General features: G+C 43.5%; 1 protein-coding gene across 1 annotated transcript in view; it reads right to left on the bottom strand.

The window, feature by feature from the left end:
- The window catches only part of zeb1b (zinc finger E-box binding homeobox 1b), a 63002-nt gene that overhangs the window by 14855 nt on the left and 27350 nt on the right, over positions 1–20797 (bottom strand). The window contains exon 2 of the mRNA XM_008438430.3: positions 2637–2792. Within this exon, the coding sequence (XP_008436652.1) occupies positions 2637–2792 (156 nt within the window). The remainder of the gene's footprint in view (positions 1–2636; positions 2793–20797) is intronic.

The following is a 20797-nucleotide window of genomic DNA, read 5'->3' as shown; positions in this document are numbered from 1 at the left end:
GACACGTTTGCAGGCACAGAGAGAAACCGCCTATATATCCAGACTTTCTCCATCATTTGGTGCCTCTGCTCTCCAGCTCCACCCTGCTCTTTCACTCAGATGTAATCATTCTCTCCTACTCATTAAATGTAAAGGAGAAGCCCTCCTGGGTCAGCGCTCCATCTACCTGTCCCTCCCCCAACCATAGTCATACCCCAGCGGTGGGCTGCTCCGCCTCTACATAATCACTTAGGAGTCAATGAGTAATGATAGTGAAGTGGGGGCCTTTCATACCCTTTAATCAAGAAGAATCATTCAGAACAAGAAGAATAGTCAGTAAGGATATTTAAAAAAAAAAGAGAAAATGATTTGAGGTAAACAAAGTTAAAGTGCTGAAAAACCACCTTTCTGGTTTTGGAGCGCTGAAGTCTTGTGAGAAGGGGTGTCAAGGCTTTAATTTGAAGCAAACCGAGCTGTGCGGAGAAGAAGATTGCTGGGTGGTGGTCAGATTTTCAAGGCCACACCAGAGAGTCTGTTCTCCCAACAGATTAGACGAAAGACGTGTTTGCTTAAAGAGCCGAGGCTTTCCCCGCGTTTCATCAGTCCGGTCTGCGGAGAAGGCTGGAGAGTTTAGGAAGAGCAGTGAAAAGACCAGATCAGGCACAAACATGGAGCGCAGCCAACTCACTGAGCTGTTTCAGTGCAGCTCATGCTTTTGAAGTGTTTAATGTTCTCCATCCTGGGCCAAAACCAATGACATTAGTCTTCCTCCAACTTTCCTCTTATGCAAGGAGGTGCAGCTGGGGGAGCCGAGCCGAGGATGACAGCAGAGTCTGGGGAGTAGGTGGCTGCTCTGTGCACAGGTCTGTGGTTTGACCGTGCACGTACAGCGTATGTACCAGCACACCGAAACCATGATGTTTGAAACCGAAGCAAATTCATCTGAGTGGAATTTCTAAAACTCTCTGCCCAGACCAAAAGTGAGACGTCACTGGATGTTTTCAGATGTGTTAGCTTGAATTTCCCCGCCCTGCTGCCCATGTTTACATTCATGTACATCTGTTGCTAAGAAAAGTACAGCCGACATCTTCAAACAGAGAACTTTGTGATTTTTTTTGTACCTGATTAGCTGCCATATGTGCAAGTCACAGTTGTTGGCACCCGTCTGAAGCTACCTAGGTGACCACATGCAATGGAGAGGCCTTGAGCCCGTACTGAAACGCCGACATCCTTCAGCACCCACAATTGTTTTGGAGACGACAGAAAGGGAGGGAATGAGGGGCTGGAGGGGGGGGGCGTGACATCAGCGCTTCCTGTGGTAGTGAGCCGCTTCTGATGCCACTTCCACAGGGTTCGAGGTAAAAAGGAGTTCATGGCGGTTCCCTGTATGCCCACCAGTGCTGTAAAGCTTTCCACCGACACTTGGCTTGAAAGGCTTTTTTTGTGTGCCTGAAGGTCTCTCTGTGTGTTGGCATTGTCTTTGTTTAATATCATACTTCCTGCCTTAGTTTCAACCCGTCTGCATGTAGTACCCGTTTCCTTACTCTCTGTTTCACAATGAGACAAAGACTGCTATATAACTATGTGCAGATGTAAGGGTGGCATTTCTCAACTTAAGACTGTATCTCTTCAGCTGACATCATAATTGGATCAAAACCCACCTGCAGAAAATAATCCAATCTCCCAGGGATCTCCCAAGTGTATGGTAATCCTGGCACCCTGCCAGGCTGCTTTACTTGCCCCCTGCCAGGTTTATAGTTGACACACTGAACTTGAGGGTGCGCTCACCAGTCACACCGTCCGCGCCCTTGTGCACCGTCGCGGTGCCGAGTACGACGGCTCATTTTCGGAGAATGAAACACGTGTATACATCGAGTTCAGCCACACTGCTTGCTTGGCTCAAGAGTGCTCAACAGGAACCTTTAAAAACGCAACTATAGCTCAGCCTGTGGTGTATTCTCAGAAAATAAGTCAATTTTCAGCCAAAGGTGGCTGACATTTAAACAGACTGGTTATAATATAATGAATACTTGAATTTTGCACCTTTCGAATACATAGTTAAAAATATAATTGTTGTAACACCAAGCTGATGAGGTTGGGAGTTGGTGTAACCCACAATGTGACTGCTGCTCTGGTTCCACACTGACAGGTGTGCAGTGGCTGCCTTGTTGGAGAAGAAATGGGCTGAACGACCAACTCATCAAACTTGGAAAATGAAAGAATTTGTCGTGAGAATTGTAGAAACTGATGCGCTTGACTATGAACTCTCAGTTGTCCATGGACAGACTCTGTGCTGGACGCCATTGTATCCGGGAACTTTTTACACTGTACATGAACCTCGACACGTCATTCCCACTGTGGAACTCTGTAGTGGAAGCATCATAGTGTGAGGATAAAAGCTGGGAAGACGGATGAAGCTAAGTACACACCAATCCAGAAGGAAACTAATTAGAGATTACAAAAGTGGTGGAGGTCTATGATGAGAACTACGTTAAAATTTGTGGTTCTATCATGACACAAGGTGGAAAAGTTCAAAGGGTGGAAATAACTTTGCAAGTCACTGTAAGAGCCACAGCATTATGTCCACCTACCGTAACTGTTAGCAGAAACGACTCTGTTCACTTTTCAGCGGTCAGAGAATAACATGAGGCTCTCACCTGGGTCCCAGTTCGGCACGCTTGGGTGCTCGTCGTCCGGCAGCGTGCTGTCACAGTCTGCCCCGTCTGCGAGGCTGCCTTCCTCCTCCACGATGTGCAGCTTGTCCTCATCGTCTGAGTCTGAGCCTGCCTCCAGCACATTGTTGTAGTTGGTCACTGCACAAGGAGAAACAAGATCACAGCTTAGAATGAGTACCGAGCTTCCTGACTCTACTTCGAGTGCTTTATAAACATGATGAGATGTGTGTGGTCTTTAATTATGAGTGCTGGGAGTGAAAGGTTAAAAGCTGGCCGGGTTAAATATATGTACCATGTCGTTTTAATGTCAAAACTATTAAAGGGACTGGTTGTGGAGGCAGGGAGCTGGAAACACCAATTAAACAGAACGTGGTCCGCCTTAGACAGATGAGATGAAACTTGAAATGACCTCCACAGGGAAAAGATTTGGATTAAACAGCTAAGACACTGACAACCTGCTGAACAGGGGCCTCTTTTAGGTGTGACAACCGACCCTGCAGCAACAGGCAAGCAGAGAAAATTCGCACTTGGACATGCAGACACACATGCACATGTGTGAGATCACTGGATTGCAGGCTGAAGTGGTTTCAGGGCTGTGTGGGAGTCGGTGTGATGTGGTCGCCTGTGTTATAGGCTGAAGGAGCCAGGAGGCGCGCAGAGAGGCGGCCCGCGGAGAGAGAGAGAGGGTTATTACAGGGAGTAAATTTTCCTCACACACACCCCATCCGTTTCAGTGTGTGTTTGTGTGTGCGCCGAGCGTGTTGCTCTGGCATCGTCTTTTCATTTCCACAGTGTTCCTCCATCTCTCAATTCCACCTGGGCTTCCATTCCCTCCCCCCCTCCGCCCCCCCCCCCACACACACACACCCCTCCTCCTCCTGCTGCTGCCCTCCAGCCTCCCTCTGTTCCGCTGAGAGAGCTACAGATCCTCTCGGAGGCCAAATCAATTCTCCAGTGAGAGCAGCTCAGTCAGCAGAGGGCCTGGGCTGCAAGCGCTCCAACTACCTCTCATATCAACACTCGCACCGCACGCAGCGCTGGCACATCCACACACCACCTGCATTCACTCACTGAATGCGGACTGCCAGTACAAAGCACCTGAGCGTAGTGGAGTTTTTTTTTTTTCTTTTTCTCCATCTATCTCCACTCTCCCCTACCCTCTTCGCCCACCTCTTTCTGAAGTGGCTGAAGGAGGAGGCGTATCAGGTGGAATCGTGAGCCTACCTTTCAATCAATGAGAATTGTTCTGGCGAGATCTCTCGCCGATCGCCAAGCGGGTCGTTATGGCCGGCCGGCGTTCGCAGAGGCTCACCGGAAGGTTCAGGCTGAGGGGGAGGCGTAGGGGGGCGAGGAGGAGGGAGATGTGCTGTTGTTTGTCGAGCCGTTCTTAGGGGTCGTCGCTGCTGTGCTGCAGCTGCGAAATTCTGTCAGGTTCATCGGGAGGGCCGTTTCATTCTCAAACTCTTTACTGTCGATCATTCAATACTCACCTTTTCCTTGTGATATGGACACTTTTGGTGTCATGTGAGAGATGAAAGATTTCAAAATATTTTACAAACTCAAAAACTGCTTTGTTTTTTTTCATTTTCAGCCTCTTTTACTATGACAACCTTAAAGAAAATTTATTAAAAGTCGAAAGATGAGCAATTCAAACTTAGTCCATGACATAGAGAGTTAGGTTTAAACACAGAATTCAGAGCCTGGAACATCTCACATGACTCTGTTATGTAGCGCATTGTTTGATGCTTTGCTTCGTACAGGGAGTCTGAATCCTCAGCTGTCAATAAACCATTGCTTGCTGGAGGTGTGCACTCTGTTAAAATTTGAAATGATCAGATTTTATTTTACCCAATCACTAATGTTTGGCTGTAACATATGTAATGTGGCAGCTCAACTTTAAAGAAGCTACGTTCTGAAATGGGAAATTGTGTGCTGTAAACAACCTCATAAGAGTAGGGCCATGACATTTTTGCCAGTAATAAAATGTCTTATACCTCTTGCTGCGACTTAAATGGCACAATATTTTTGCCAAAATGAACTGAACGGCTTCATTCATTTTTTCCGCTGCCATTGCCAAACTAGAACCCTGTATTGGCAAACTACAATTCTAAAGCAATGGAGAAACAACCCAGGATTAAATACTGACTGAGAAATCAAGCTCAATGGGAGAAATCCCAGATTGAGCACTGAAGGGAAATGAGAATCAAACGCAGTTGCACAGCAAGCCAATGTTCAGGCTAAATACGAGGTAATCAGTGAGACTGCAAAAGACCTTAGACTGGGGTGGAGGTTATTTCATACATAAAGCCAGAGCTGAACCTTTGAGTGGTCCAGTCAAAGTCCAGTTTTAAATTCAATTGAGTACTTATGGCAAGTCTGAAAAAAAATGCTATTCATAGATTTTCTGTTCAGGTGGAGTATGTTTAGGTTATTTTGCACAAAAAGAAACTTGTTTGTAAAAATGCAAAGCTAATGGAGGGATACACCGAAACACCTGCTGATGCAAAAAAAAAATTTCTAAATGTAGCACAACACGGAGAGTGTCTCTAATTTTTGACACTGTTTCTTCACTAACATTCTGTAACAAACTGTACCTAATAATTAGGTGGCTTCTACTTTTGCAAGGCCATGCATCTCTTGACCATGTATTACTAGACATATTTTACATCTCTATTGGAGAACTCGAGAGCCACAGAGGAGGGATGCCACACACACAAACTGGTTTTACACAGCATCATGTGACACTTGTTCATTCTCCTCCTTTCTCCCTCTCTTGGTGCCTTCCACTACCTCCTTTCCCCCTCTGCCCACTTTTCCCCTGGAGCGACTCTGCCAGGTGATGTATTGTCTGTTCAGCAGCCCCAACAGGGTGCAACACTTCATTTTGAAACAGAAGGTACTTTAGGATGATTCTGAGAGGCTGTTTAGGGCCACAACCACTCAGGTGTGGAGCTGAGGTCAGCGATTACAAAGGCAACAGTCCCCAGCAGCAGTGGCGAGAGAAAATGACCAACTATAAAGCTGTAGAGAGAAAAATCAATTCGCTGGTGTTTGCAGCAGCAGCAAGCGGGACAATAAAGGCGGGAGCCTCGAAGTGAAGGGACTGAGTAAAAGAGTCAAAGGATGGAAGTGTGTGTATGAGATGAAGAGGAGGGGTGTCTTCTTGTGCCAAATGGTCGGCGTCGTCGAAACAAAAGTGTGTGTTCCTGCACGAGATGTAACACCTTGCATCAACAAAGGCTGCGGTCCCTTTTGGCTGACCGGCTGAGCGTTTGGACAGCTGGTCTCATTAGCGCTAACATGCTAGCACGCAACAGGAGGACGACTCCTACGCATCTGAGAGAAGGCATCGGGAGGTGGAGGAGGTGATGAGCTTACTTTCTGAAAAAGTTTGCTTTTCTACATAGGCTGCAATGTGTTTAACACCTGAGAAAATAGCCCGACTCAGATCCCAGCTTCACAACACCCACACGCAAAAAGATCACATCCTGTAGGTCTGGGTAATAAGACACTATCAACACAAACTCAGCACTAAACATCCACCGATAGGCTCAGATTTTGGCTCATTAATAACTCAGCTTATGGACTGGTAAGAAATGTACCAGACTGTCCATGTCAGACACACCTAAATAAGCCCGCTGTAGGGGGAGGAGGTCATGTTGTTATGACACCTGCCAGGCTGTATCAGTTACCAGCACCAGAATGGGTGACTGGCTGGTCCAAAAACAGGTCCAACATTACTCTGGTGGGAACTGGGGGGGACACCTTGGCAAACTGTCAGCAGTACAGCACATGAAATGCCATATGTCCATTAGTGCAGGTTCCCTTGTTGGTTCTGCCTGACTCCCCCTAATTGTGTAAACTCTCCAGTTCTTATTTTAGTTTCTCGTTATGCGATCCGTTCCTGATTGGTGAATCATTTCAGGAATTAAAAACCTCTGCAGACGAGGTCTCCAACTGCAGCAGATTGCTCAGTTTGGACTTTCCAACACTGAGACATGCCAGATAAGATAGGAATATCTCAACCTCTGTGGGAGGAAACAAATCTCATGTTTGGAGAAGTGTGAATGACTGGCCTAATAATTTGGACAAAGGATAACACATACAGATTGTGAAGACACATATTAGTGTCAGAAAACAGCTTGTTCCTTGATTCATTACCTTTAAGGACATCTGTTAGCAACTTGAAACCTACACCTCGTCTGTGCAGCCCGATGGTCCTGAACCAGAATGTGTAGGAGGAATGTCTGGAATGTCCAACCAAAACACTTTTCTCTGAGTTTGGCTCTTAAAGCCACAGATCAAAGCCTGTGCTTTCTTCCTCCGCCTAATGTCATTCAACTGACTGACACATATTGCAAGGTCTGCTGTTGCCCTGCCTGTGATTAGACAGATTGACTCATTGTAAGCAGCAGTGACTGCTTGCTTGCCCTTCTACCTTTCCTCTGTGTCTATATTTAGCCTCAGTACAGGCTCCCTCGTTGAGGTACGCCACTTATCTCATTCTGAGCTCAGGGCCAGGCAGACAGTGGTAAAACGACCACAGGCATCCTCATAGAGGACAGAGTCTGCCGTCACAGAGTCTGCCCTTGCGGCTCTGCAATGCCATTTTCTCAGGAAAGGCAACCACTACAATAAACCCAACTCCTAACCAGAGCAAAACAAAGCAGTGCCATTCAAAACCCTCAAGTATGCCGTCTCAAGGTAAGGCGCCTCATTCAGCGCAGAGGTAAAGGCTGACGGTTTTTGTTGAAACAACAGCCTTCCTCCTGCCGAGTCAGGAAGGTCAGCTCAAGAACCAATAATAACAGAACAAAAGAAGTGGGGATTTTTGTAGTTAGCTAGTTCAAAGGCTCCTTCAGTCTTCCCAACTCCCTATACACTGCCAGACAGAGGGCGCTAGTTGGTTTCTGGAAAAGATCAGCAGGATCAAAGGTCGCAAAGTGAACAGTATGGCCTTCTTTGTTACAACCCTATAGATAAATCTCTAAGACTTCCCCAGGCAACATCAAGTGATTCTTACTCATCAGGCTAAGATGGCAAAAAGCAGAACCTTGATGGTGAAAATAGCCCTTGGCACTCCTGAGTATTAGTCACTCTTTTATTAAGCATTTACCTGCTCTCCAAAGCTTCTAAACAAGTCAAATGCTCTCTTGATATTCACTAATAAACAAATGTTAAGTCAAAATCAACAACCTGTGGAGATGAGCCCTCAGTAGGAAGCATTTCAGAGGTGATCAGGAAGACAATGGACCCTTGTCTTCCTAATGAAGCTGATCAAGGTTTCAGCATGTGAGCTAATGAGCCTCCGTGGGTCACTCGACCACCATCTGATGAACACTGTTTTATGATAACACTAATGCTAATGGTAGCTATTGTTCTCTTAATCTGCATGATGATACTTGGAGCTGCAAAGAAAGTCAGTGGGTGTTAATGAGTGGAAGGGAACGTGAAAGAGACTGAATCGTGCCTCAGAGTTTTTCAGATTAAAGAAGAAGCCTGTTAACCTGGGCTATTGCTTTGCTCTGCCAGTCAGGCCACGTGTTTTATTGCTCAGGTTAGTCCCAATAATGCTGCTGTAGCTAAATGGCACCCAGGCTGTAGTTCTACTGGAGGGAGGTGGGTGTGAATGATTGTGGCTGCTGATGGTTTTTTCTTTCAGAGGCTAATGAGAGCACACACACACACACGCACGCATGCACACACATACACATGCACACACACCGACATTCTGTTCAATGGACGTCCTCTGAGGGTTTCTGCTTCTGGCTCCTCATTGCTTTTCTAAATAAGGCCAGGTGGGCTGGTAGAGACCGACGGGTGTCTTCACACACACGCACACGCACACACACACGCACGCGCACACACACACACAATCCACAGCAATGCCTCGGCCACCAAGTTTACTCTTTGTTTATGTTGGAGGTGAGACAGCCCCATCCAAGGTAATAACTCTGCTACACCTAAGTCAGAGTGTGTGGTCTGGATGTTAAGCTAGTAAGAGGCATGGCATGTAGAAGGTTCCTGGTCATTATGGGTGATCACATGATCCAGGCCACAATCACACTGATGTCTTTACAGACTGGTGCCACCCAAAAAATGGCATCAAAAAATGTCAAATTTCAAACCAGATCAACCAAGCCAATTTTTTTAAACCACCTCCACCTGAAAGCACCAACTGTGTCTCCATTTTTAGTGCATTTTGAAGTATTGCATTAGAAAAGGCTCACGGAAATGTCATGTAAGGGTTTGAAATGACTTTCTCAATTCCCCCCCTCAAAAAAACGTTTTTACGCTCGCTTGGTGGTTTTGGGCTTTCAGGAAAAAGAGTTAATGCTCTCTTTCGGTTGATGGAAACACATTTTCCAAATAAGTTCTGATGTAATGAACGATCCCATCCTCTGGTGTGTCGGTGCCTTACTAGAGACACGAAACCTGGAAAAACATTCAAAGTCAAAACCTCTAGCTCAGAGGGAGAACTGTTGGCCTGGAGTGGCCGACATGAGGCACCACACATTGAGATGTATGAGTCCATGCTAGTTTGCAGCTCTGTTTCCTGTTTATTACAGCTGTATATTATGTCAACAAAATTCAGCTCAAGGTAGCCTGGTCAGTTTACTCTCATTGAGAATGGAGACATGCCTAATTCGCTTTTTTTCTTCTTTTTTTTTTGCACCATTATTAAAGTTCTCTCAAAATTTGCATGACAGTTTGATGGAAACATAGCTACTGACGTCAACACTCTTAGGAGTGAACAGGATTGAGCTGGATATTTCTTCAGCATCAGTGAGGTGTCTGAAAATGAAGCAAAACAGCCAGCACCAAAGGTGGTCTGAACTTAAAATGTACATTTTCTAATGCCCAGCGTTAAGGAGAAGATTGTAATCCACTGAAAGGTGTATTGACAAGTCAGACCTCTACAAAATCCTACCATCTCTACGCGAAACGCACTAAACACACGCAAAGCTAAACTCGGCGCTGGCGTCTCACACCATCTATACATCCTCCGCCCGTCAGCGGACAGGCCTGCTCCGGTTCTCAAACACTCAGCAGCTCTGTGGTGAAAGAATGCCCATCTCTTCCGCCAGCCGAGCCGTATATAGCGTAGCCAGGTGAGTGAGGAAGAAGTGTTGCGGGGGGTGGGTGAGCAGCGGGGGTGGAGGTCAGAGAGGTGAGGAGAGGAAACATCTGTTACAGATTCTGTAAGGCCAGAAAACCTGCGGTCACACTTCCGCAAACCACCTTCCTTCTGCTCTCTCTTTACTCTGCTCCTCTGCTCAATCTGTCACTGTCAATTTCATTCACAAAATAAAGCACGCCAGGCCCTCGTATGTGCTAAATAAAAATACGGCACGTTAGCTGAGCTGTCCCTCTGCACAGGAAGCAGAGAAACAACAGCACAGAAAACCTTTGGCACACACCTGGGTAAACAGTTGCTTCCCTCCTGCCAGCGGCTGCTTCCACTTAAGCCCGGCTCATCTGCAGGAGCGGGAAGACGAACCAGAACCCAGACCTGGCTGCTGCTGCTGCTGCTGCTGCGTTAGCCTCCATCAGATCTCATTTAAGAGTCGCCGGCAACACAAAATGTCCCTGCCACCTCTGCTGTCAGACTCCATTCACACTGATGGCTTTTGAAAGCTCCACAGTAGTAGAACGCTGCTCTTGTCCTTTGATTTTGCCAGTTTGTGTTTAGCCGTGACATTTTGAGTGGAGTGGTTATTATTAGAACGAGAGCCGAAAGGTATCCGGCCCGGTTTAAATGTGGTCGCTTTACATCAGCAGCGTCGAACTTCATTATGGGGCTTGTTCCTCTTTTTTTTTTTCTGCAGTCACTTCGGCTGTAATGTCAACAACGCGGCTGGGTCAGCAGGTGCTGTCTAAGGGCGGATGTGTGAAAACCTTCCACTGCAGGGTAGAGGAATGGTTCCAAGGTGAGACTATCCTCCTGGTGGAGTCAGTCCTGTTTCTGTTGTTGGCTGTATGGAGGCATTAAAAACTATTGAATGTTTTGTCGAAGGATCTGCATGTGAAGTGTGAAACTTGCCAGTTTCCATTCCCCAGCATAATGATGGCACCTAATTTCACAAGGATTAGTGATGCCCCGATATGATTATTTTGTCCAATATCAATATCCGATATCGCTGTAATATAACCAATATTTATCAACGTTATATATATTTCACTACACCTTCAACACCTTGAAAAAAACACCATCACTGATGTCACCACTACTTACCTGCTTCAGTTAAACTGCCCACAATGCTTTGCTGCATCACTATCACTGTCACATGACCAAACAAACACCACATGATCGTCACCCTCCCCTCTCAAAGCAAACGCCAACATGTATCGGTTGTATATCGGTTGCTATCTACCCAGTTTGGTTTATATGTTAAAACAAGATTATTAAAATCAACCAATATCGATGTTAGTACTGATATATTGTGAATCCCAAAAAGTTCAACAATTTATTTATTATTTTATCTTAGAGTTGTGAAGTATAAGTAATAGCTGTACTGTTGACAGATCTAGCAGACATCTAAGTTACACAGGATTTTATTTACAGGCATCAAGAGTCTATCCTTTTCAAACTTACATGTCACTTTTCTCTAAAAGATAAACTCTTGTCAAATTAAGTCTTCACAAATTTGGGTATAAACTAAAATCTATCTTAAACAAGTGGTAGACCCAAATGCTGAAGCATCTTTATGAAATATAAGGAAGTAGAGGAGAAAAGTCTGAAAATACCCTCTATTTTAGAAAAATAAAATAAGCAGAATTCCACTGAACTGAAGGATTTAACTCTTGTTTTCTTCTTGTAAAGACGTTCTGCTGACCAGCAGAACTGGATCACAGTGAGGTGCATGTTTAAATATATGCAATGAGCAATAACGCTGTTATCCAACCAGGTTGTGCAGTGCACATCTATATTAGGTTAGTGTAGCACAAGGCTGTTGCATTTTAGGAGCAGGTGACTGGACATTCCTGCCTGTATTAGGTCTGACAATTTACTGTGGGGGAGTAGCAGACCGGGAGAGCTGCACTGGCCTATGAAGAGGGAGGCAGGGAGTGAGCTACATGACTATACAGCTCCAACCAGAAAAATCTCATTAAATCCTGCTTACCTGTACACATACCTTGCTCTCGCTAACATCACCAAGGCAAACTTTATCTAATCAAGGAGGCCGAACGTCACAGCCTTCAGCTGTCACATATTTATACACTCCATTCTTCACTCAATAATGTATTTGTTGGGTAGATTAATGGAAATTTTGCCAGTCAGCAGCGAGGCGTGTTCACACACAGACTACGGAGAAAGAGGACAGAAGAGACAAACGGTAAAGGGGGAAAGATGACAAAGGTGGGAGGGAAGGAACTGCTAATGGCCTAAAAAGACTAAGCTGACCTGTCACATACGATGCTCATCTGAACTGATGGCTGCCCCAGGGAGGGAGTGTCACTAACTGTCAGCCTGACTGAGGGAAGAAAAAGGAGAGAATATTGTTGGGAGACAGAGGTAGACATTAAAGGTTGAAATGAGGATGGATGTCGCAGGAGGAATGATTAACGGAGCAACTGCAAAATGCAAATACGACCTATTAGGGAGTGGAAGGATGAGGGTGGTAGACAGGTAAAACATTTACACAGAGGTAGTTCCTGTCTAACGCTAAGTTCATACACCAGGTTTTGATGCCCATTCTTTTTTATTATTAGTTCATGTTACTAAATGATGCAACCGCAGTCAGACTTCAGTTTGAACAGTTAATGACCCAAACGCATGCGCAGAAGAAGAACATTGTCATGCAGCAGCACTATGTTTACAGAAGTAACAATGAACGCCTCCGACTGTGGACCAATGTTAACGTTACTGTGCAATAGGAGTCGACGGTGTTCTCACAAGATCATAAGAAGACGAAGGAAAAAAGCACAACTAATTGCAATGGATTTTTTGTGAAGCATTGACTGCAACTTTGTCACCTAAAAAAAAAAAAAAAGAAAAATAACATCAGCAAGAAAAACAGTGCATAGACCTGGAGGGGCGGGGCCAACCCAGGGATCCTTTCATCGCTCCGTTTTACACTTTACACCATTGCAAGTTCCCCAGCAATCAGCAAGTCAGCTCACTTCAGTGCAGCCCTGGCCAAGATCTCTGTTGACAGCCTACTGTGGCTTCACTAATTCCGACACTAACACACAAAAGTGGACCCTTTTCTGCCTTCTCTGCTCTTTGTGGGACTCGGACAACAAATGAACGCTCCTCTGGCTTCCAAAATGTCAGCTCTGTCACAAGACTCCAGAGGCCAGACGTCCTGCACAACCCCTGACTCGCACGGCGCATAATCAAACACGCTGCCCCCGGGGGCTGCTGCTCGCTTTGTCACACTTGCTTTCTTGTTATTCATGTGAAGCAGGAAGAGAAAGGGGTTAACACAGTAAACTTACATCCACAAAGGCGCCTTTGTCACCTTGCTCCTCCACTCCTTCACCTCACCCCATCACCCCTCCCAGGGGAAAATAGCCTTTTCCCTGTGTGATCGAGAATAGTTAGCACCCCCACCACATCTCCCTCCAGGGGGACTTCCAGCTGAAGAGGCGGTCAAGCGGCGCTGCTCACACCATTACCCTGCTGTTAAATGACCATGAGGCTGGACTCCCTGTCCAATGGACAGCTATGAAAATCTGTCCCGCTAAATCAGGCGAGGAGAAGTATGTGTGTGTACACATGTTGGTGGACCTCATCTAAAGGGGTCAGGTGGGTGTACAGTGGCTGTACTCACCAACTCGTAAACTGTGATTTGTAGAGCAGAAGAAGGAGCTGTTAATGCAGCTGATGCTGATTGAGGCAACGGGTAAATGCATTGATGACAAAAAGGTGACGACTGATCACCTTTTAGTGCATCAAACCCGTAGGTGTGCAGGCTAGGTTTTTAATAGTTTCAGATTTTCCATTAAAGTTTAGCTTTATTTTGTTGTGACTTTCGTTTGTCTAATTGAAGTCGCTTTTATTAGTTTTGCCAGTTTTCTGTTAGTCAAACAAACCAGAAACAAACATGGAGAAGCAGCGTTCAGCTTCTATACACTTCAGGTTTGGAACAAACTTTGAGAAAACTGCAGAACAGCTGAAACACTGAGTTCCTTTAAACCTAGGCTAAAAACCCAGCTGTTTAAAGTTACTTTCAACCCATAATTACTGGAACGTTGACCAACATAAATGATGTGTATTGATGATTTTAACAGTGGCCCTTGAAAAAAAAAAGCGATGTTTGTTTCTGTTCTGGTTTTCACAGTTGTTGACTGTATGATGTGTTTATGATGTTTCAATGTTTTCTCGATGTAAAGCGCTATGAACTGCCTCCTTGATAAAAAGTGCTAAACAAATAAACTTGATTGAAATGTATGGTTTTAGTTTGGGTTTTATTAGTTATGCTAGTAGTTTTATTTTTTCATACTTTGGTTCATTTTTTTGGTGCTGAATTCAAAATGGTCAGAGTATTGTATTGTAATTATGTACATCTATTGGGTAATGAATACATAACAGAAGATTCAATTTAAAAAAAATGAATTGAATTATTGTTAAGCAACCAACTGGCTGATGTTTTCTTCCAACCTTCGCTGTTGCCATTTTGTGGACTTGCGTGAACTGCTTGTGTGGGGAAAAAAAAATTTTTTATATCAGTTCTAAATGCTAACAAACAGATTCATAAAACAGAAAGAAGGAAATAAAAGTTCTAATTCCAGTGTTTTAGTTAGTTTTATAAGCATATGATATAATTCCAGTTAGTTATAGTTTTTCTCCATTATTTGCCATTTTTATTTATTTCAGTTAGCAGACATGTTTTCTCAGTTTCAGATTTTGTTATTTTGTTAATTTTAGTTGACTATGATAACCCTAGTGTTGGGCGCGCGCGTGTGTGTGTGTGTGTGTGTGTGTGAGTGCGTGCGTGTGTGTATGTGTGTGTGGTTGCCAGCAGTGCTGAGAGGCCATTAGTTCAGTGTGTCAGGATTGGAAAGGAGAGCATCGACAGTCGGGCCGGGATAATCGATAGCAGCAGATCTCTCATTCCCCTCCGCCATCTACAGTAATGGACCCACAGTCCAACACGGCTCCTCTGCAGCTCTGCATGCCAGAAAAAAATGAAGAGAGGAAGGCAGTGGAACGGATCAGCAACCGACTGCTGGTACTTTCTGCCTTGTTTCCTCTCTCTCTCAGCTTTTCTTTGCTGTTGTGGTCAGATGCTGGTTTCTTCTCCCTGTGGGATAAAAGATGGAGGCCAGAGAGGGGTTTGTTCGCAGCCAGCAGCCAGCAGGGTGGGGCCTTGATTACTCAAGCACGGTGCAACTGGACCGCGCTCCTGGGACTATCCCGTCTGATGTCACCCTGAATGGGAAATCATTGAAACACTTGAACGTTTCAAGGAGAGAGTTTCTGTTTTTCCTCATTTGGCTTCGGCTGAGTAGAGACGTTTAGTACCACTTCATGAAAACAGCTTTTGGTAAACAATACGTCAGTAACTGAGTCTTCCTTGAGTGAAAATACCAAGCTATAACTGTAATAACTCAATGATTTCAACTCAAGTTTAACAGGACAAAACATTCATAAAAACAAGAGGAGATGGAGCTGTAGCAATGTTTGTGTGAAAACTAAGAAGCTCTGTTCACAACATCAGAGTCAAGGTTTCACAAACCCCAACGTGGGGTTCGAAGAATCTGATAGAAGAAGCTAAGTCTTCACTGTAGGTAAATGTGACCTAATATGACTTCTTGAGCCCATATGTGAACCAAATCTGAACTTCTATGACATTCTCAACTAGGGGTGCACCGATAAATTCCCAGATTTCCTTAATTCTGGGTAATCTGCAAAAAGCCTGTCGCAATAAATCAATTAATGGCATGATACACCTCCAGATAATGGATAGTAAACTATTTGAAATAAATGGTGTAAATGATTTAAAATATTTTATTATCCTTTACACGCGTTAAATGTAAACGAACATTGCATCAGCCGTTGTGAGGGCTGATCTATTGAGAATCTGGTTCTAACTGTTCTGAGCTGCAGATCTCAGCTGCATCACTCTATTCATGCTCTGCTTGTTACAAACTAATCACATCAACATGCTGCTTTCGAATCCTACAGTAGTTCTCCTTCAAAATAAAAGTCTTTCTACAACAACATTAACAATCATAATATCAGACAGACCTCATCACATTTTGTTCTGCTCAGGTTGCACATTAGATTTAAAATGTGAAGCCTAAACATGTACTGCTGTAGCCTGTAGGTTGCAAGTGTAGATTTCAAACTTAATGGGCGGGGCTCTGTTGGCTACAAATCCATAACCAGGAATATTTCCAAAAAGACAGATTTTCCTTTCTTGTAGATGAAAGGAAAGTGACTTCTTCAAGCCAGCTGAGCGGCAGTGTGCAGCAACTCTCTGGTATATCCTCTCCAATCCAATTAACATATTTTCAAGCGTAGGAACAGCATAGTGGACGATGTATGTGCTTTGAAATGTAGGAACTGTGGGGGTATTTCCCATTTCCTGCCTTGTGTCTACTAAACAATTTCTTCCAGCTCATAGTTGTGTGTGCTGATATGATTTGGTTAGACGGACATAAAAAAAATAAAAAATAGACAGAGTCTGTTCTTTATGTACTCTGAGGATGGTGACCACCTTGGGTCACACAGCTCTGTGTTTTGGCTGTGAGTGGGTCCCTGCTGTGTCTGGGGGAATTCCATTGGCCAGAGGCTGACCCCGAACACTGGCCTTCCTGTTGCACAGCGGCCATGTGCCGATGAAGCCGGAAGAAAACCGGTTCGGTCTGACGACCGGCTCTTCTGTCAGCCTTACGGCCCGGTCTGTGTGTACAGAGATGTGTGTGTGGCTGGGTGTTTATGTGAGACAGATCAGCGATGACACCCGGCCTTTTAATAAGCTCAGCAGCGAGTGTGTGGCTGGCTGAAAGCTGCTGTGATTGATGCAGGCTGTAGCACTGTAAACACACGCACATGCTGATGAGTGCAGGAAATGATGATTATATGTAAGCCTGACGCAATAAGCAATTATTAAATTAATCGCATGATAAATTAAAATGAGCTCGATAATTTCCATTCTGATAATGAATATTTTTTGAAGAGCAGTTTTGGTTATAGACTAAATGTTGCAACAAATAAGTTTAATCTGTTTGTGTTTTTATTTTTTTTTATTTTGGATATCTGAAATGTCTTCCAATTCCAGTATAGAATGTTCTGTGCAAAATTAAAGCATATCTGTGTTTGACAGGCCAAACTAACACTTAGGACTGGAACGATTAATTGGATTAATCACGATTAATCAATCAATAATCGCCAACTGACCTAGTTGTATCTATCACACATTAACGCAAAGAAAGGCAATTTTCTGAAAAACCCAGCACATTCAGAGCAGTGATAAAGTCAAAACAAATATAGATAACATTTTCCCTGTCAATGTGTTTTACCCAAAATTCCTCAAATTGCAGTTTTTTTGTATATTGATCCAACAAAATGTTTATTTTCTTACTTTAACTTTTTTTTAAAATATTTAGTTATTTCCGTCTTTTAACATATTTTTAATATTGTATAGAAAAGGTTAAAGTAATAATAATAAATAATACATCTAATTTATATAGCATTTTTTGGATACTCACGCTTAGTCTTTGAGTGTCCAAAAAAAGTATGAAAAAAGTCAGAAATTAAAGTAATTTAATGAATAAACTCCAGATGGGCCTTTTCTAAAAATATAAGCAGAATAATTGATTGATCTATTAGTAAAATAATCAACAATTGCATCCCTTCTAATGTTATAATGTTATTATCATTGTATTAGTTTAAACTACTGACAAAATAACATTAGTATTATTGAAATAATTGTGACAGACTTAGTTATACGTAGCAATGCCAGCATGACTAATCAGTGCTCTGCTCAATACGTTCCACATTGATCAGGTGGTACTCGTGACTTTTATACATGAGAATGTTTTTGTTGTTTTTCTTTTGTCTTGCCATTTTAAAGTTTGGAAGCAAGAGAGGAGGAATATTTTGGAGTTTCTCAACCTACAGCTGCTTCCTCCCAGCTGCTGGACTGGACATAAACAACAACATCATCAAAAAAGAAGGGAATTGTGGAAATACTTTTGGACCAGAGGAGCCAGCTCTTTGCCTTGTTAGCAGTTAGCATCTAGTTATTGCTGTGATAGCTGGCTTTTCCACGGCAAGCAGACGGCAGAGAGCTTCCACAGGTTTCCTCTGACTGAGCCTTCACAGGCGAGGAGGAAGTGCTGTCTAAGGAAGGACAGGAAGTAGAGGGGGCTATCATGGAGCTGACACAACACTTCCAGTCCTTGCCAGAGGAGACAGAACGGTGACTACTTTCAACAGACGCAGATCTGACTGAACTCTGACAAAAGCACTTGATTCACCCAGACATTGAATGACTCATAATTAATCATCTCAGTTCATTTTAGTATGTTTGTTCCAGTTCTTATTTATTTAGTTGAAGAACAGCGAAGGCATTTATGTTAAATATCAGGGTAACAAACCCATAATTCAGGTGGCTCTGTGATACCTTTCAAAAGTATTCACATCCCTAGAGCTTTTTCCACACACAGCCACAAACTTTAGAACACTTTAGTGAGATTTTATGTGAAAAACTTATTTTTCATTTTCCTAAATAATCTGGAGAGACTTTTGTGTTAATCCCCCTGAGTCAAAACTTTCTAAAACCACCTTTTAATGTCAGCTGCAGGTGTTTTGGAGTAGATCTCTACCAGCCTTGAAATTCTGGAAGCAGATTATTTTTTGTTCATTCTGCTTTACAAAATAGTGATACTTAAGTCATTTTGGAAACTTAACTTTCACAAGCTGCTACAGATTCTCAACTTAATTTAAGGGGCAGTATTATGTATGTTCCAGGCACGAAGTGTCATTTCATGGCAGAATCAGGTAACTGTTTTGTGGGCATCAGTTGCTATGAAAATGCTGAACATATAAAACATGACTTAAAAAGTTATTGACTTCAAAAGTTGACGCTTTGAAATTGGGGCTCTGTCTCTTTAAGAAGCTCTGGGTCTTACTGAAACTTCGCCTTCAGGAAGTCAACACAACAAAGCTCCTCTATTAACCCTTTGACAACATTTATACCAGTGTTTCACTGAGAAGTAAGTCCTATAAAGAGCTCAGCAGTTGTGCATTTCCACCAGATGTTTGCTAATTGCTGCTGCCACTAGTATAATGCTGCCACCACCGTTCTTCACTGTGGGGCTGGTGTTTTGATTTTCAGCTGGACAAATCAATTACATTTTTGTTCACAAAGTTTAGTACTGTTTCGTTGCCAGAGCATCTTCAACATGTTTGCTGTGTTAGGGTGCATTCACACCAGGCCTGTTTAGTAAGTTTTAATCGAACTGTAGTTTTTGTCTTGAAAGCCCAATTCATTTGGGAAGGTGGGAATGCATAATTAAACTCTGATGTGGACCAAAAATTGAACTTTGGTGCACCTACAAACCTAGATCTCTGTTTGGTCGATCTGAACTCTGGTGCTGCTCCCATGCCTAAGTGACCACCAAGCAGACTGGAGATCACTCCAAAAGCTGGAAGCAAACTATAGTGCAGGGTATTCTGGGTAAATACAATCAAAATCAATGAGTGAGTCTAGAACAACAGGGAGAAACGGCTTGTGGTTTTTTTCCCAGAGACAAAAGCGAAATCTTACCACCTCTAAAATCTAATGTTACTCCATTTTTGTTTACATTTTGTGAAGACGGAAGTTGAGCTCATGTCTTCTTCAGAAGTTTTATGTCGTTTCCTTTAGTAGTTTTGGATACAGCGCCACCAAAGGCAAGGAGTGGGACAGGTTTTTCAATTATTTTAGATGATTGACAGTGCAGTGTGAAAGTGAACTGCATCAGCTGAAAATGTAGCAAATATAATGGACTTTACTGGACTATCAGGTGTGCTGGTCTGGTACGTGAAATTCCCTTAAACGTGGTTTGGAATTTGTGGTCAAAAAAAGCGAAAACTGGAACAGTTTAGGGGGTGTGAATACTTTTGTGAGTCATTGTACTTGCCAACGTCACTGAATATTGTTAATACATTAGCCAGTGTGCTTCACCCTAAGACCAGGTAGTGAACTGACGAGGGCTGCCACAACAATATGCACACAGACTTTGACTCTGAAATATAACCAAACTAACACTAAATACACAAATGCTTCATAAATAACAACACGTATTATTACCACATGGGCTCCAATTGCTAAGAGTGTGAGGCATGTTTCAGAAATCCTCAACCGTGGTGCGGGAACCCACCCAGCGGCCGCACCCAGCCTCAGTCAGACTGGAGGTGTTGCCGTGTGCAGCGGGAGACGCCGCCAGGGAACACATCAGTGCTGTGGTTCAGACGCCTTGCAGCCCAAACATCCCCGTCTCTTCAGCGCTGCTCTTCTGTTCCGCACCAACAGGGAATCCATATGGAAGGCTGCGGGCGCGTCTGCAGCAGCCTGGAGTTATTCACCAATAAAAACAGCTGGCGCCACGGGAGCCGCACACGTCACCACCGACACACACACACACACACGCAATCACACACATCTCAACCGCCAGAGCAGGGATGTAAAAAGTATGGCTCCAGGCCATTTGTGGCCCTTGAAATAATTTTGTTCGGCCCCTGACTGCAGGTCAAGAATGGTGAAAACTTGGCCAGCAAGATAAAAAACAATTAATGCCCACAAACATTTTTGGAAATTGTCTTTTTCTTTCAATGAGGCAATGGTCCAAAACTCTTTTTATGTTTGATCTCTAGTAATATACAGATTTCATAAACACTTAGTTTATTGTTAAGCAGGTACATTAAGAAAAAAAAACCCTATAAAAATCAATTTTGCATTTTTAGGATAAAATAAGATCTTTGTCATTGTAACAATGAAACCCTGAACAACAAAGGTTCTATTCTCTAGAAAAAAAAACATGTCTCACTTTAGAAAAGACTATAAACAATGACTTATATTATTCTTAGCCCTCGTACAAAAAAAAGTTAACTGAAAACTAAAATAGACGAGGTCAAATTGACCACTCACTGACCAGCAGAAAAATATCCTTTTAAAAAAACTAAAATCGCCAAAAATGTGGAT

This window comes from Poecilia reticulata, chromosome 20 (genome assembly GCF_904066995.2).
Source record: "Poecilia reticulata chromosome 20, P_reticulata-male-v2, whole genome shotgun sequence".
In the NCBI taxonomy this organism is placed as follows: Eukaryota; Metazoa; Chordata; class Actinopteri; order Cyprinodontiformes; family Poeciliidae; genus Poecilia; species Poecilia reticulata.
This window is presented reverse-complemented; position numbering and strand designations above follow the sequence as displayed.